Consider the following 16814-nt stretch of genomic DNA (forward strand, 5'->3'; position numbering starts at 1 on the left):
CTCGGCGACCCAGAGCTCTCGGTGCCGACGCGGGGAGGGGACCGGTGTCGATGCTTCTTCGACTTCTTCCGAAGCATGTCACCGGAGCTCCCCGGCACCGACGAGGAGGACGTAGAATCCATCCGTCGCTTCCTCGGGGCCGAGACCGAAGAGGGTCGATCTCGGGGGGGCTGTACCGCAGGAGCCCTCAGGGTAGGAGGAGACCCACCCGAGGGCTCACCGCCACCAGCAGGGGAATGGACAGCCCTCACCTGCACTCCACTCGATGCACCACCGTCCGACGACATCAGGAGACGAGGTCCCGGTACCACCGACGTCGATGCAGCTATCCGATGTCTCGGCGCCGATGCAGAGGGCCGATGCCTCGATGCACTCGATGCACTGGCAGCCAAGGATGAAGGTCTGGACGCTGATGACGTCGATGCACACGATGACCCCGGTGCCGATGCCGACGAAGAGCCCGAGAACAAAACGTTCCACTGGGCTAATCTCGCCACTTGAGTCCGCCTTTGTAACAAGGAACACAGACTACAGTTCTGGGGACGGTGCTCGGCCCCCAGACACTGAAGACACGAAGAGTGCCTATCAGTGAGCGAGATTACCCGGGCGCACTGGGTGCACTTCTTGAAGCCGCTGGAAGGCTTCGATGTCATGGGCGGAAAAATCACGCCGGCGAAGTCAAAATCCGAAATGACGAATTTGGAGCACCAAAACTTTAAGGGAGAAAAAATCTCGACCGAGGCCGAAAAGAGGCCTACCCCGACGATGAAAGAAAACTTACCGGGGCAAAACTGGAAATACGGGAAGGGGCAAACGAAACCCAAGGGGGTTTTCGGAGCACTTTCCGAACGAAAATACAACTTTTCCGAAGAAAAACACGTCGATTAAGATAACGGACGCGCGAGGTCGACTCTCCGGGGCTCGACACGACAAAACACAGCCGTACCGAGTGCGGACGAAAGAAGACTGGCCGGCTCGAGCCGGTTTCGGGCGGGAAGACGGCCGCGCATGCGCGGTGCGCGCGGGCGCGCGAGAGCTAGCAAAGGTCTTTGCTAGGAAGATTCCGATTGGAGGGGCTGCCGAGGACGTCACCCATCAGTGAGAACAAGCAGCCTGCTTGTCCTCGGAGAATATATTTTTTATGGATTGTTCTTATTCATTTTTTAAAGTTTTTTAATCTTTTTGTGTGCCAACATCATTTTTAATGGTATACAACATTACTGCTGTTTATTTATTTATTTTTTTGAGTGGACAATACTGGTTTCACTACTGGTGCAATGCTGTCATTCTTTGTCTGCTTGAGCTTAGATAGATAATTTACATACTTAACGAGAAGTTCATACGTATGCATGACTATCTAGTTTAAATAACTGCCATTTCCTGGCATTCTGTTTCCTGTCACATGGTGTTTGTTGATCAGTTGGCTGGTCTTTTGTTCTCTCTGGTAAGTTTTTTGTTTCAGGATTGTTCATTTTTCGTATCTTTTTTCTATTTATTTCTTGCTTCATTGTTTTTATTGAATTAAGTTAGACTCAGAGTATGTTCTGTTTTTCAAGCATTTATTGGTCTTTTGGTGCAATGGGTCTGTTTGTAGTTTTCCTCTGTATATCCATTCGGTATGTTTGTGTATATACATTTTTTCTTTGTGGAAGGTATTTTATTTATACTATATAATTATTTCTTCAGTTATTTGATTTATAACGCTATATATTTTTTGGTACGGTGGGTGCAGTATAGCTCTCTCGTTCTCTTTACATCTTGATGGTAATGTGAGCTAGTGTCAATAGGTAACATATATTCTTTAATCCCTCTATTTTCGAATGTTCTAAGCAAATGATACATATTCAGCAATTTTAGGTATTACAGTGCACAACACATTCCATTAATTTACTTAGGCATTTGCCTGATTAGACAAATACATGTTTTACACCTATGTTTTGTATAAAGATGATGATATCTCTCTCTCTCTACTACTATTTAGCATTTTTATAGCGCTACAAAGCGTACGCAGCGCTGCACATAGAAGAAAGACAGTCCCTGCTCAAAGAGCTTACAATCTAATAGACAAAAAATAAAGCAAGCAAATCAATTAATGTGTAGAGGAAAGAGGAGAGGAGGGTAGGTGGAGGCGAGTGGTTACAAGTGAAAAGCAATGTTAAAGACATAGTAACATATTAGATGATGGCAGAAAAAGACCTGCACGGTCCATCCAGTCTGCCCAACAAGATAAACTCATATGTGCTACTTTTTGCGTATACCCTACCCTTGATTTGTACCTGTCTTCTTCAGGGCACAGACCGTATAAGTCTGCCCATCACTATCCCCGCCTCCCAACCACCAGCCCCGCCTCCCACCACCGGCTCTGGCACAGACCGTATAAGTCTGCCCAGCCCGCCTCCCAACCACCGGCTCTGGCACAGAGGTGGGCTTTCAATCTAGATTTAAAGATGGTCAAGGATGGGGCAAGACATAGGGGCTCAGGAAGTCTATTCCAGGCGTAGGGTGCAGTGAGACAGAAGGAGCGAAGTCTGGAGTTGGCAGTAGTGGAGAAGGGAACAGATAAGAAGGATTTATCAATGGAACGGAGTGCACGGGAAGGAGTGTAGGGAAGGATGAGTGTGGAGAGATACTGGGGAGCAGCAGAGTGAGTACATTTATAGGTTAGTAGAAGAAGTTTGAACAGGATGCGAAAACGGATAGGGAGCCACTGAAGCGACCTGAGGAGAGGGGTAGTATGAGTAAACCGACCCTGGCGGAAGACGAGATGGGCAGCAGAGTTTTGAACCGCCTGGAGAGGGGAGAGGTGACTAAGAGGGAGGCCAGCAAGAAGCAGATTGCAGTAGTCTAAACGAGAGGTGACAAGGGTGTGGATGAGGGTTCTGGTAGAGTGCTCAGAAAGAAAGGGGCGGATTTTACAGATGTTGTAAAGAAAGAAACGACAGGTCTTGGCGATCTGCTGGATATGAGTAGAGAAGGAGAGAGAGGAGTCAAAGATGACCACAAGGTTACGAGCTGAGGAGACAGGGAGAATGAGAGAGCCATCAACAGAAATAGAAAACGGGGGGGGGGGGGGGGGGAGGTGGGTTTGGGGGGAAAAATGAGAAGCTCGGTTTTGGTCATGTTTAATTTCAGGTGGCGTTGAGACATCCAGGCAGCAATGTCAGACAAGCATGGCCCATTTTAACTGATTCACATTTTTATGAAATAACAGGAATTTTATCCCTTTGTAGTACCTTAAAAATGTTTTTATCCTTTTACAGTGGATTAACTTGTTCTTATAACCACATGCATACATAAAGGAATTATTCAAGCCAATCAGCTTCTTCTCAGAGGTTTGACATCATTTCATTGAATTATATTTATAATTAATATGTAAATATAATGTAGTTTTAAATGGTGTCGGATCATGATGTTTTGAAGTATTTTACTTGTTCAAGTTGTATAAATGTATTTTTTTACCATCAGATCAGGATAAATATATATGTAGATATGTCGATGTTTCATCAGCCTGACCTATGTCTTTCATTTATCAGTCATTATTTTACAATTATCACTTTTCATTGCTTGGTGTTTCTCTGTCCATAATATCTGCTCACCTAATTATAATATGCATTTTTTTTACATAATTTATCATTATATATTTACAAATGTGTAATACTGAATAAACTGTTTTTTTTAATAGTATCTCCCTATTGGTTTGCGCATTTGTCAGCCTCTATTGTCAATTATGCACATAATTGTCATTATAGAATAGCAGCTTAGCTCGACATTCAAATGCCAACATTCAGGCATGCCCACTTACACCATGTCAATGGCTAGTGTAAAAGACTGCGACTAAATATATCACAATTGCAGGCATAACACCTTAGTGTGTAAGTTCCAGGCACGTGCTGTCCCACCCATGCCCCTCCCACGTCCACAATCCCCTTGCAGTTATGTGCTATAGAAATTGCGAGCTAAGGTTTCAACACAGACTAAGTGCAGTTATACACATAAACTGCAAATTAGTGCCAATTTAGTCCCAATTAAGTTAATTTATCAATTAAGTTACACACTGAATTGTAGGCACTCTATAATCTGCATGTGCAACTCTGAGCAGTAAATGTAAAATTATGCACAAATTATTATAGAATGAGGGGGGTAAGTGACTTTCCCCCCAAATTCCACACTGAGCAGCTAATGGGGGAAATCCATCCAGAGTCTGCCAGTTCACAGCTTCTGCTCTATCCATAGCTGAGGAAAGACATAAGAGGACTATAAAATAATGAGACATAAATCGCTTGTTACTCTTTCCAAAAGATCCAAAAGTACAAGGGACTAGGGTAATGAAGTTACTACGTAGTACATTTAAAACAAAAATCAGAGAAAATATTTCTTCACTCGATGTATGATTAAAGTCTGGAATTCAGTGCCAGAGAATGTTATAAAAGCCGCTAACGTAGCAGGGTTTAAAAAAAAAAAAAAAAAAGGTTTGAATGAGTTCCTGGAAGAAAAGTGCATAAACCATTAAGGCGGACTTGGGAAAGATTTTCTGCTTATTCCTGGGATAAGCAGCATGAATCTACTACTCTTTTAGGATCCCACTTGTGACCTGGATTGGCTACTATTGGATCCTGGGCTTAACAGACCTTTGGTCTGTCCTAGTACAGCATGTTTTACGTATTTATGCAGTATCCTAAAGTGACTATCTTATCAATGTCTTCTACTGTATGATCACCCCAGGCACAATGCAATCAGCAAGAATAGCTCTTTCCAGCAGAAGGCCTCATGCACTTCCTACCCGAGCTGCTGTCTGATAAGGGTAGATGATTTCTGTGCAGATTTCCGCTGGGATCGTGACGTCTTTATAACATCCTTCAGCTCCAGTGTGTTGTCTTCATCTGCACTACAGAGATAAGGAAGAAAACCCATCAAAAAGGGCTTCACAAGGAAACAACATACACAACCCAGCCCATTTTTCAATTTCTTACATTACCAGCAGAGACAACGGTGCTATCTGTATCAGAGTAGAGACATAAGAGCTAGAAACTTCCAAAGAGGTAGCTGTGTTAGTCTGTAGTAGCAAAGATGACAAGAAGGCTGGTAGCACCATGTAGACTAACCCAATTTATTGAGGCATGAGCTTTCCAAGATCACAGTCCATGCCATCAAATGCAAGGAACCTTAATGTTCCTTCCAGTGTTATGTGTTTCTGACCAGGGAGAAAATCGGGAAATGCATGGCCCTAAGGCAGTGGAAGGCACAGTACTACACACCATCAATTTCCACTTTCCTGTGCTCATCTATGATGTCCAGTACAGCAAGAAAGCCCCCATCTTTAGAGAGAAAGAAAAGTTGTGTCCACCCGGCAGCTCAGCCCCCAACCAGCAGCATTTGCAGATAGGGTCTGGCAATTGACATCACTACCCACATTTATCAGCACTGGCTGCTCAAGGGATGGAATTTACTGTTGTAGGGAACCATGAAGGAAGATAATGTAACAAGGTTCACAAATGGGATTAGAGAAAGGTATGGAAGACATTAAATCAATCAATCAGAGATGTCTCTGACCGATGTGTTTAATAGTCATCCCAAGCATAGGGCATCCATAAAGCTGGGCTAGTGGACTCTCAGGATGGCACCTCTCTACACTGATTCCATTTATGTATGTCATCTAAGCATTTGCTACTGGGAGACAGATTGGCTGACTCGGTATTTATTTATTTATTTGTTACATTTGTACCCCACATTTTCCCACATATTTGCAGGCTCAATGTGGCTTACATAGTACCGTCAAAGGCGTTCGCCAAGTTGGTTGATAACAAATACAAGGTTATATAGTGATTGAATGAGGTAGTTGTAAGGGTCAAAAGAATGAAGATTGTATATTGTCCAGTATGATCATTGGTCATGCTGTGTTGCTTGATAAAGGGGTTTACGTAGGAGCATCGGGGTAGGCCGTTTTGAAAAGGCTGGTTTTTAGTGATTTCCTAAGTAGAGAGGTGTGGTAGCCGTGTTAGTCCACTCTTAAAGGTTATCAATAGAAATCAAACCTACCAACACCCATTCTGTTAGAATATCAATGAAATGCTTTGATGTCCCCATGCATACCCCCATCCTCCCACTCTGTCAGACTGTCAAAGTAATGCTTTGATGTTTCTCTCATATATACTATCTGCTACCACATTTGCTTATTTCCGATCTGAGGAAGAAGGGCAACCTTCGAAAGCTAATCAAGAAATGTATTAAGTTATGTCCAATAAAAAAGGTATCATCTTATTTTCTTTTCCATGTTTTATTTTGTTTGATTTCTATTGATAACCTTAGTGATTTCCTGAAGTTCAGGTGGTCATGTATTGTTTTCACAGCTTTAGGGAGACCATTCCATAGTTGTGCGCTTAAGTAGGAGAAGCCGGATGCGTAGGTTGTTTTGTATTTAAGTCCTTTGCAATTTGGGTAATGTAGGTTTAGGCAGGATCGTGATGATCCGATACTGTTTCTTAATGTTAGACCTATAGTACAGTGCACTCATATGAAATGCAGCCATGAGCTGAGGCTGAGCAGACACCAAATGAAGCACAACATCTCCTGCTGTTTTACCAAGTTTTAGAACGGCCTTTCGGGGTGGTGACTTGCTTCAGGGGGGTTTTGGTTCTCTTGTTTCTGCTTGCCCTCCCCACCTCTTCTTCCGCCTTCTTTTCTCCTTTTGGACTCCTGACAAAAAGAAAACAATACATGTTCCAATGACAATCCTGCAGTGAGGACGACACTTCAGACACTGTCTTCTCGTGTTACTTGACGTTCATGTTTCCAAGGCAGCATTTTATAAAAATGACCTCCTATGTCAAAGTAACACAAAAGACATCTGTTTTATAAAGGCAACATAGGCACCTATGTACTTAACAAAAACACTATGAACACCCAGAACCAGTTCCAATAGTGTGCAAATGCTCGCACAAATGTGTGCATGTACCCCATGTGTGTACCTTCAACTTTTATAGAAAACCAGTACATTACAACTGCATAAATACACACATGTAAAGCTATACAATCTTACAAAACCCTTTTTCTGCATGAACTCAAAACACACAGCTGTGGGCTGAAATGGCAGGTATCATCTGTTTTGCAGCGTTACATTAAAGTAAGTGGCGCTTTGAATTTCATTGATCCAGATTATGATGGTACTAAACCAGTACCTTTTTCTCACACTATGTGTTATTCTTTTATATTTTTGGCAGGATATCTTTAATGTGCAATATTGGGTACATTTCTTTCAGTGTACTTCTTTAACTTTTTGGGGCAATAAGTTATCACTCTTTATCCTCTGAGTCCCGTTCATAATATTTTAGAAGCCACAAGTCTCTCTTCAAAATTAATAGCCCTTCTCTTTAGACGGTATGGTTTTTCGTAGGGATGCGACGGTTTGTATTTTCAATTTATATATTTTTATATTTGCATACACTATTTTTGAGTTTCTTTTTGGAGCTTTCATAGCCTCAGCAATCATCTCTAGATGCTACAGGTTTTTATTAGCGATGCCATGATTTGGGTTTCCGATCTAAATATTTATTTACTCACACTATATATCTTTCCAGAAATACAGTTTTTAGTGATTGTAGTTATATTCACGATTGAGATTCTTATGTTGATGGAGTTTTAATTTCATTAGCATTCTTTGTGTGATAATACGTAATGAGCACTTAATACACTACGTGCACTTTTCAGCTAGGTGTCTGATTTTTTTTTCTTATATTTAATACTGCTTTAATAAGTCTACCAATATTCCATGTTCTTTTTACGCTGCTATACATTATGGAGTTTTAAATTTCTTTAACACTCTTTGCATGGTAATACTTAATTAGCACTTTTAATACACTACATGCACTTTTTAGCTACGTGTCTTTGATTTCTGTTTTTGATTCATGTAATTAACACCGCTTTAATAAGTTTACCAGTATTCCATGTTCTTTTCTGTGATGCTATATATTATATGTGTCCTCCTTCCCTCATTGCATGATCACCCTACACTTTTACACAGTGGATGTGATTATATTTTATCATCCTCACTTCAATATTCCCTTATCTCTTGTTTGTCCTGTTTGTCTGTCCTAATTAGATTGTAAGCTCTGTCGAGCAGGGACTGTCTCTTCATGTTCAAGTGTACAGCGCTGCGTACGTCTAGTAGCGCTATAGAAATAATAAGTAGTAGTAGTAGTAGTATATCTTAGTTATTTTCAAAAAACACAATTTTAGCTAACCATTAACATTGCTTTTCTATTCACTAGATCACATTTTTTTTCTGAAGTTGGGATATTAATATTTACTTTCTATTTTTTAAATGCAGTTCATGTTACTTTCAGGACTTTTCTTAATCATTGTGTAATTGCGGGTATTGGTATGTACTTATTTGAATTTTTATTGTCAGCATTTCATATGTTTCTTATTCCAATTTCCTTTTGTATTTTGATTCTTGGTTTGAATTTATTGATTGAATGCTTTTATTTATGTCTTATCATTATTCTTTTACATTGAGTATCATTTGATGTTGTTTGTACGTTTTTAGACTTAGCAATATTTGAGATTTTTCTTCATTGTGCATATCAGTTGTACTATATCTATTGTAATCATTGATCGATTTGGCATTTATTCTCTTCTTATTCTATTATTAGTTTGGATGTTTCTCCGTTTTGTATTCACTGATTGTTTTATGTGATATTTAGTAAGTAATCCATTACAATCGAATGTTGTATATGAATATTTTTATTTTAATTTATAGACTCCTGAGGCAGGCCTTACGGTCGAAACACAGTTCATGTTGAGTCTTTGATACCTAATAGGTAGACTTCTACGGTCTGTGCCCTGAAAATGGCAGAAACAAATCAAGGTCAGGTATACACATAAAGTAGCACATATGAGTTTAAATTGTTGGGCAGACTAGATGGACTGTGCAGGTCTTTTTCTGTCGTCATCTACTATGCTACTAAGTTTAATAAATTCCTTCACTGCACCACTTGTTCTGGAACTTTTTTGTCACCTTTGCTGTTTGTGTTTTTATTTATTTTATGAAAAGGCTTGTTCTTTTTTTTTTGTGTTTTTAGGTATCTCCATTAACAAATGTTTCTATAATTTGATTAAAATGTCATGGAAGCAAAAACTATAACTGGGTTCAAACAGGCATTAGATCACAGAAGTCATCAGCCTGCCACCTGGGGACTGCGGCCACACAATGTTTCACAAATGCTGGATTACATGTATTTACAGAAGACACATCAGTCACAAGTGTGTGAGACGTTAGGCCAGAATCAATCCATCCCTGATCAGTCACTGCTGGACAACAGAAAAACGGGCCTCTAAAAACATGGTTTTCCTACATAAGAGCATAGGATTACCAAAGTTGGTCAGACCAAAGGTCAGTCTATCCCAGCAACCTATCTCCAATAGTGACACATAGCAGGTGCTTAGAGGTCATTCATAAGAAACTGAGTTTGTACACAAACTCAGTTTCTTATGAATGACCTCTAAGCACCTGCTATGTGTCACTATTGGAGATTGGTTGCTGGGATAGACTGACCTTTGGTCTGACCAACTTTGGTAATCCTATGCTCTTATGTAGGAAAACCTCACCATGTTTTTATTTATTTCTTTATTGCATTTGTATCCCACATTTTCCCACCTATTTGCAGGCTCAATGTGGCTTACAGAGTCTTGTTATGGTTTTGTCATTCTAGGATATTAGATATGATTAGTGATGTAACAATGTTAAGTAGGGAAAGGAGAAAAGGTTTAGATGGGTAGATAGAGAGGTTAGAGGATATTAGACTGTCGTAGCTGGGCGAGTTGGCGAGGTGATTTAGTGAGGTTATGAGCTTTCTTTGTAAGCTTTGTTGAAGAGATGTGTCTTCAGAGATTTTCGAAAGTTGGTTATTTCTTCGATGGTTTTCAAGGTAGTAGATGTTGAGCCATCTAAGCAGATGAAAGGCAAACAAAGCTACTGGACCAAAACCCATTTTTTTTTTAAATGTCTTTCATGGTTCTCAGTGTCTACTTTCCATCATATATGCTTTTTCCATCTCATCTAGATATCACCAGAAAATAAACAAAACCTATATTCCCTAACCTTCAGGACTCTCTCCCTGTTTCAGTCTCATGCACAGGCCACCTCACTGTGGGAAAAGATGCAGTTTTGCAGATACACTGCTGGCAGATACAATGTTAAGAGTGGTTCTTGCCTCCTCCTATCCCACAGGAGATGGGGCTGCCTTTTCTGCAGTTAGCCCAAGCACAGCAGCTTTAGTAGATGGGGCTAATGCCCATGATTTCAATGCCAGTGTTGCTTAACCATCGACTTGCCATCAGGTAGTTTCAAAAGTTACTTAAGCACTGAGCTATTTTAACAGGTCCATGTACGTCACTGCCTTCCTTCTGTATAGTTTAAAATTTAGAAGAAAGGCTGGTCAGACTTTCAGTGCTTCTTTTGCTGATATGAGTCTTCTCTAAATCCACACTGAGGCATATTTTCAAAGCACTTAGCCTTCCAAAGTTCCACAGGTTTCTGTGGAACTTTGGAAGGCTAAAGTGCTTTGAAAATATGCCTCATTGCCTGTTTCTAAGCAGGCTGAGAACAGATAACTAACAACTAGCATAAGGTAGCAATAGAGAGGAAATCCAAAACTGCAAGACTGAAATAGATGAAGAAAAAGATTACCCAAGATGAATTTTACACCTAGAGTAAAAAGTATGATAAGGCCATAACCTGTATAAAAGGCCAATCCATTGAAATCAAATAAATTAATTAAATCCAATACTGCACAGCAAAAATTATTACTGGGAGAATGCTATCAACAAGGATACTGGGGCAGAGGAAGAAGAAAATAAGATAACTCCTTGGAAAAAAAACCCCAAAAACACATTGAAGGAAAAATAAAAATCACTGCAAGCAGAGGTGTCCCTTATAGAAGGGCATGTATAAGAATCAAGATCCAAAACATTAAGCTAAGGGCCCTGTTTACTAAGCAGCGTTATGGGCGCATTAAAGGTTTTAACACATATTAACCATGTACGCGCATTAACCATGTACGTGCCTACAATATCCCCAGGCGCCTACATGGTTAGCGTGCGCACTGAGTGTAGGTTTGCTAAGAACACTAATGCACCTTAGTAAACAGGGCCCTAAGATGGATGCAAGGAAGCCAGACATAGTGGAGAAAGAGAAAACACCCCAAATGGCAATTATCATAGAGGTGTCTCTTCTGAGTGATTAGTCTGTGAATTTTGTAGGCAGAGAAAGGATCTTCAAGTACCATGAAATGCAGTCAGAAAACAAGAAAATGAAGCAGAAGGATACAGACATATTTCCCATTGTTTTGGGTGCTACAGGCCTGATTAAAAGGAATTTTCAAACACACCTACTCCAGAGGGAAGGTCTCTGGAATGATGCAAGTTCATCTGCAAGCATTAATACTGAATTTGAGATTCTGAGATCATACTCCATATACCCTTACTTCGGAGTGAAGTTCATTAGTCTCATGGTATGTGCAAAACTACCCATTTGGCGATATTGCCTACTAAAGAAGCACTGAAAGTTGGACCAAACTCTTCCATGTTTTAAAATACAGTACAGTCTTGATTAACCGACCTTCGTAACCCGATCATCCAGCATATTCAAAAGACCCCACGGTGGTGTCATCGCATTTATTTCTATTAAAAATCTTTGTTTTAGAACAATTTTTGAAAATCAGGTACTCTGTGCCTTTGTTTATGCAGTGTTTGAGGAGTCTCTGCGGCATTTTCCGTATTATCTGACTTTTCAGTTATCCGACAACAGGTCGGATAATCGAGACTGTACTATATATAGAGAGAAGGCAAGTGATGCATATGGACTTGCTAAAAAATAGCATACCACCCTAGCAGCTTTTGAAATTAACTAAACAGGAGGTTCAGGCAGCTCCCTCGTGCTCTTTTAAGGGGAGGGAGAGTAGATGGTGCTATCTACAATGCGTGCTACCTATGGCCTTGCATGCTGTCCTTTAATTTCCACACCGTGTGGCTCATGCTGTAGCTAAGGAGCAGCAGCATTTGCATCTCCACATATGCTCAGATAGGAACTCCTACAGGTTTAAGAGCCCCCACTGATGTTTGATGCTGCAAGGTGCTGACAACAGAGTCCAGGTATTGGACTGGACCCGATCAAACAGTGCTAACAAACATAGTAATATATATATATATATATATATATATATATATATATATATATATATATATATATACACACACACACACACATAAATAGTAGGTGACGGCAGAAAAAGACCTGTACGGTCCATCCAGTCTGCCCAACAAGCTAAACTCATAAGTGCTACTTTATATGTATACCTGGCCTTGATTTGTATCTACCATTTTCAGGGCACAGACCATAAAAATCTGCCCAGTACTAGCCCTACCTCCCAACCACTAGCCCTGCCTCCCAACCACCAGTGCTGCCACCCAATCTCTGCTAAGCTTCTAACTTTTCCATGGTACACCTGACCAGATTTGACAGCACACACTAGTTGGGAAACACTGTGCTAAGTAACAGCGAAGCACACCCTACATGTGTAAGTGAGTTGTGCTCTTAAAGACTCCATCCCAGCCCACCTAGCGCTCAAAACATCCAGACAGCAAGTACAATGTGCAACATTTTATATCCATCAATTTTCTTTGGATTTTTGTGCATTGCAATTGTCTCTTGCTTGATTTCCCAGTTCAGTTAAAGCCAACTTCTACTGGGAGATCGTCACCATGAGTTTTCACTTGCAACTATACAGGGATTTTGCCCATTTTTATCCCTCTTCCCCTCCCTCAAACTCCCTATCTAATCTAGTGACAGGCCTTGGCCAAGGCTGTAGATCAAAGCTCCCCTCCAGACCTCTGCAATTAGAGTCTGGTAACTAGGTGCCTTCACAGCATCCCCAGCTGTTCCAAGAAGCAAGCACAGGTGTCTTGCATTAACACTGAGCAGTCAGGCCAGCTTCACTTATCTCAGAGGAGCAGCCATGTCCGGAAACCGACTGCACAGTACAGGATCTTGCTGAGGGCAATTCACAAGTGTTGAAATGTGCTTGCCAGAGGAAAGAAACATTACTGGTGGATTCAGGCTGCAGAAAAAGCTTCCCACTACTTACGGACGGCTTTCTGGTTCCCTCTCTGTCTTGGGTGTTGGAGTCGATGTCTGGCTCTTCTTGCGAGGTGATAGTATTATCTCATCTTTCACTGCAGTATGGTCTCTTGCGGGCCCCAATGGTCGAAGGTTTAGGCAGGAGGTTGCTTCCTTTTCACTACGGGCTCGCTTGGGAAACTCCGACAACTCGGTGAAAGGTATATGCCGCTTGGTGGCTGCCAGCTCTAGGGGCTGAATCCCGACATACTGATCCAACAGCTGTTCCAAGGCATCCTGTCGTGTTAGCTTGCTCTCTTGAGATTTCGGAGGACCTAGAAACCAGTAGAAGAGGAAAAGCTGAAAACATTCAAAACTCACAATTCAATCCAGAGCTTACAATATTATGTTAGCTGTGTTCATGTAAGGGTCTGACCTTTTAAAGCAAGCTGTCTGCCTCTTTGACTGTCTTTCTATAGGTTCCCAGGCAGGTGGGCACATCTGTCTCTGCTAAGCTTCCCACAGAGTTGTGCAGAGCAGAGCTGTCAGGAGCTATACAAGATGAATATTTTAGGAAGATTTTCTGTCGCCCTTCTTTCTCTCTCTGGTACTAACTCCTCAGGCTACAGATTTAGCCTTAATCCTAAAGATACTACTAATATAAATGGGATAACAGTATACCTAATATTTGCAGAACATTTGGAGCTTGAAGCCCCACTGCACATTTGGGAACTCTGAATAAAGAGATTGCCACTTACTCAAAAAATGTATGGCAGTGATCTCTGCTCATTTTTAAGTTGAGGATGTTTTGGGGCCAAAATAGCTGAAGGAGAGCCGGCAAATACCTTCCCTACTTGAGGCCATGACACTGACCAATGTTTCTCGACATTCATCCCCACCAGAACACATCTGACCTCAGTCACATTTGCAGAACACATAGCCCCCTCTTCAAATACAGGACCACAAACCAAAAGTACTAATATAGACAAATAAAATCCTAAGATGCCAGACTCTGCACACAGTACATCACCAAAGAAATTCTTCCTTAACAGTGCAAAATATAAAGACAACAGATGTAAAGTCTCAAAACTGACACACTTCAATCACTAAATTGAAGATAAAATCATTTTTCCTACCTTTGTTGTCTGGTGATTTTATTTTTCTAATCATCTTGTTCCCAGTCTCTGGTTCCACTTCCCTCTGTGCTCAACTCTGTTTCCAGGGCCTCCTGTCCATTTGCTACTTCCTTTCTTTCTTTCATCATCACTTTTTGTCCTACATCCACCTATGGAACTGATTTTTCACAATTAGCTTTCTTCCATTTTCAGCTCTCCTCTCCCCTTCCCCTCCATCCACATGCATCAATTCCTTCTCTCTTCTTTCCTGTTCCTCTCCATCCATGTGCATCATCTCCTTTTGCTTCCCCTCCCTTTCATCTTTGTGCACCATCTGCTCCCTCTCTTCTCTTTCCTTGCATCCAGCATCATTCTTCGGAATCCCTTATTCTTCCCCCTATATCCAGATGCCCCTCTACTCATCACCATATGGGTGAAAACTCTTGATTCCTTGGTGAAGAAGGAAGGATGCCACCACCAAACCGAAGGGTAAAGCCCTAAACTGGAAGTGTTGACCCAGCACTGCAAAAGGTAGAAACCTCTGATGCGGCAGTCATATGGGTAAATACAAATATGCATCTTTGAGATCAAGGGTGGTGAGAAGTTCTCCCACTTGAACTGAGGCTATGACTGCTCTTAGCATTTCCATATGAAAGCAAGACATTCAGAGGCAGCGGTGTAGACCTTTGAGATCCAAGACTGGAGGAAAGGTGCCTTCCTTCTTTGGGACAATGAAGTAGATGGAGTATCTGCCTTGTCCCTGTTCGGCCTGAGGAACTGTAAGAATGGCCTGGAGCACCAGCAAGGAATCTGCGGTGGCCTGAACCTAGACCACTTTGGTTCCCTTTCAGCAAAGAGACTGCAAGAAGAGAGGAGCAACTGGGCAGGAGAACTCCAACTTGTAATCTTCAGTAAGACTATTTAGAACCCACTGGTCTGATGTGATTTTGGACCGTTCCTCCTCAAACTCCTGAAGACATCCTCCCACAGAAGTTAGAGAAGAGTGCATAAGAACATAAAAGTAGCCATACTGGGTCAGACCAATGGTCCATCTAGCCCAGTATCCTGTTTTCCAAACAGTGGCCAAGAAACCCAAATTGTGGCAACACTCCATACTACAAATCCCAGGGCAAGCAGTTGCTTCCCATGTCTGTCTTAATAGCAGACTATGGACTTTTCCTACAGGAATTTGTCCAAACCATTTTTAAGCACCGATACACTAACCGCCATTACCACATCATCTGGCAAAGCATTCCAGAGTTTAACTATTCGCTGCATGAAAAAATATTTCTTCCTATTTGTTTTAAAAGTGTTTCCATGTAACTTCCTTGAGTGTCCCCTAGTCTTTGTACTTTTGAAACGAGTAAAAAAAAAAAATCGATTTACTTCTACTCGTTCTACACCACTCAGGATTTTCCAAGCTGAAGAGACCTAACCTCTTTAACCTTTCCTTATCTGAGAGGAGTTCCATCCCCTTTATCATTTTGGTTGCTCTTCTTTGAACCTTTTCTAATTCTGCTATATCTTTTTTGAGATACGGCGACCAGAACTGAACGCAATACTCAAGATGCGGACGCACCATGGAGCGATACAAAGGCATTATAGTATTTTCGGTCTTATTCACCATCCCTTTCCTAATAATTCCTAGCATCCTATTTGATTTTTTGGCCACCGCTGCAAACTGAGCAGACGATTTCAGCGTATTATCCACAACACCACCCAGATCTTTTTCTCGAGTGTTGACCCCTAAGGTGGACCCTAGCATCAGTTAACTATGATTTGGATTATTCTTTCCAATGTGCATCACCTTGCATTTGTCCACATTAAATTTCATCTGCCATTTGGATGCCCAGTCTTCCAATTTCCTAAGGTCTTCCTGCAATATTTCACAGTCTGCACGTGTTTTAAAACCTTGAATAGTTTTGTATCATTTGCAAATGTAATCATCTTACTCGTCGTTCTGATTTCTGGCACTCCACTGTTCACCCTCCTCCATTGAGAGAAATGACCATTTAACCCTACCCTCTGTTTTCTGTCCAATAACCAGTTCCTAATCCACACCAGAACCTTGCCTCCTATCCCATGATTCTTTAATTTTCTCAGAAGTCTCTCATGAGGAACGTTATCAAAAGCTTTCTGAACATCTAGATACACTACATCAACCAGCTCACCTTTATCCACACCTTCAAATAAATGAAGCAAACGGGTGAGGCAAGACTTCCCTTGGCTGAACCCATGCTGACTCTGTCCCATTAAACCATGTTTATCTATGTTTTCTGTAATTTTATTTTGCCCAGCACCAATGTCAGGCTTACCGGTCTTTAATGTCATAGATCACTCCAAGCCTTGCATCACTGCGAAGTTCTGGAGACATTGGGCACCCTAGCTGAAGAAGGATGACCTCCTGTCCACAGAAAAGGAAGACTGGAATGCCTGAAAGTAGGACTTATAACCATATTGCTGACGACCAGGCTGGTACTGTCTTGCTGTACTGAAATCGAGATTCAGCTCCCTGAAGATTTATTTTAATTTATTTGTAACACTTATACCCCCATACTTTCCCACTTATTAGCAGGTTCAATGTGGCT

General features: G+C 41.4%; 1 protein-coding gene across 2 annotated transcripts in view; it reads right to left on the minus strand.

The window, feature by feature from the left end:
* ORC1 (origin recognition complex subunit 1) overlaps nt 1-16814 on the minus strand; it is a 93165-nt gene that overhangs the window by 57019 nt on the left and 19332 nt on the right. For both annotated transcript variants that reach the window (XM_030206485.1, XM_030206486.1), the window contains 3 exons: nt 13140-13446; nt 6580-6693; nt 4781-4885 (listed from right to left, as the gene is read on the minus strand). In XM_030206485.1, the coding sequence (XP_030062345.1) occupies nt 4781-4885; nt 6580-6693; nt 13140-13446 (526 nt within the window). The remainder of the gene's footprint in view (nt 1-4780; nt 4886-6579; nt 6694-13139; nt 13447-16814) is intronic.

The sequence above is a fragment of the Microcaecilia unicolor genome, chromosome 6, assembly GCF_901765095.1.
Source record: "Microcaecilia unicolor chromosome 6, aMicUni1.1, whole genome shotgun sequence".
NCBI classification, from domain to species: domain Eukaryota; kingdom Metazoa; phylum Chordata; class Amphibia; order Gymnophiona; family Siphonopidae; genus Microcaecilia; species Microcaecilia unicolor.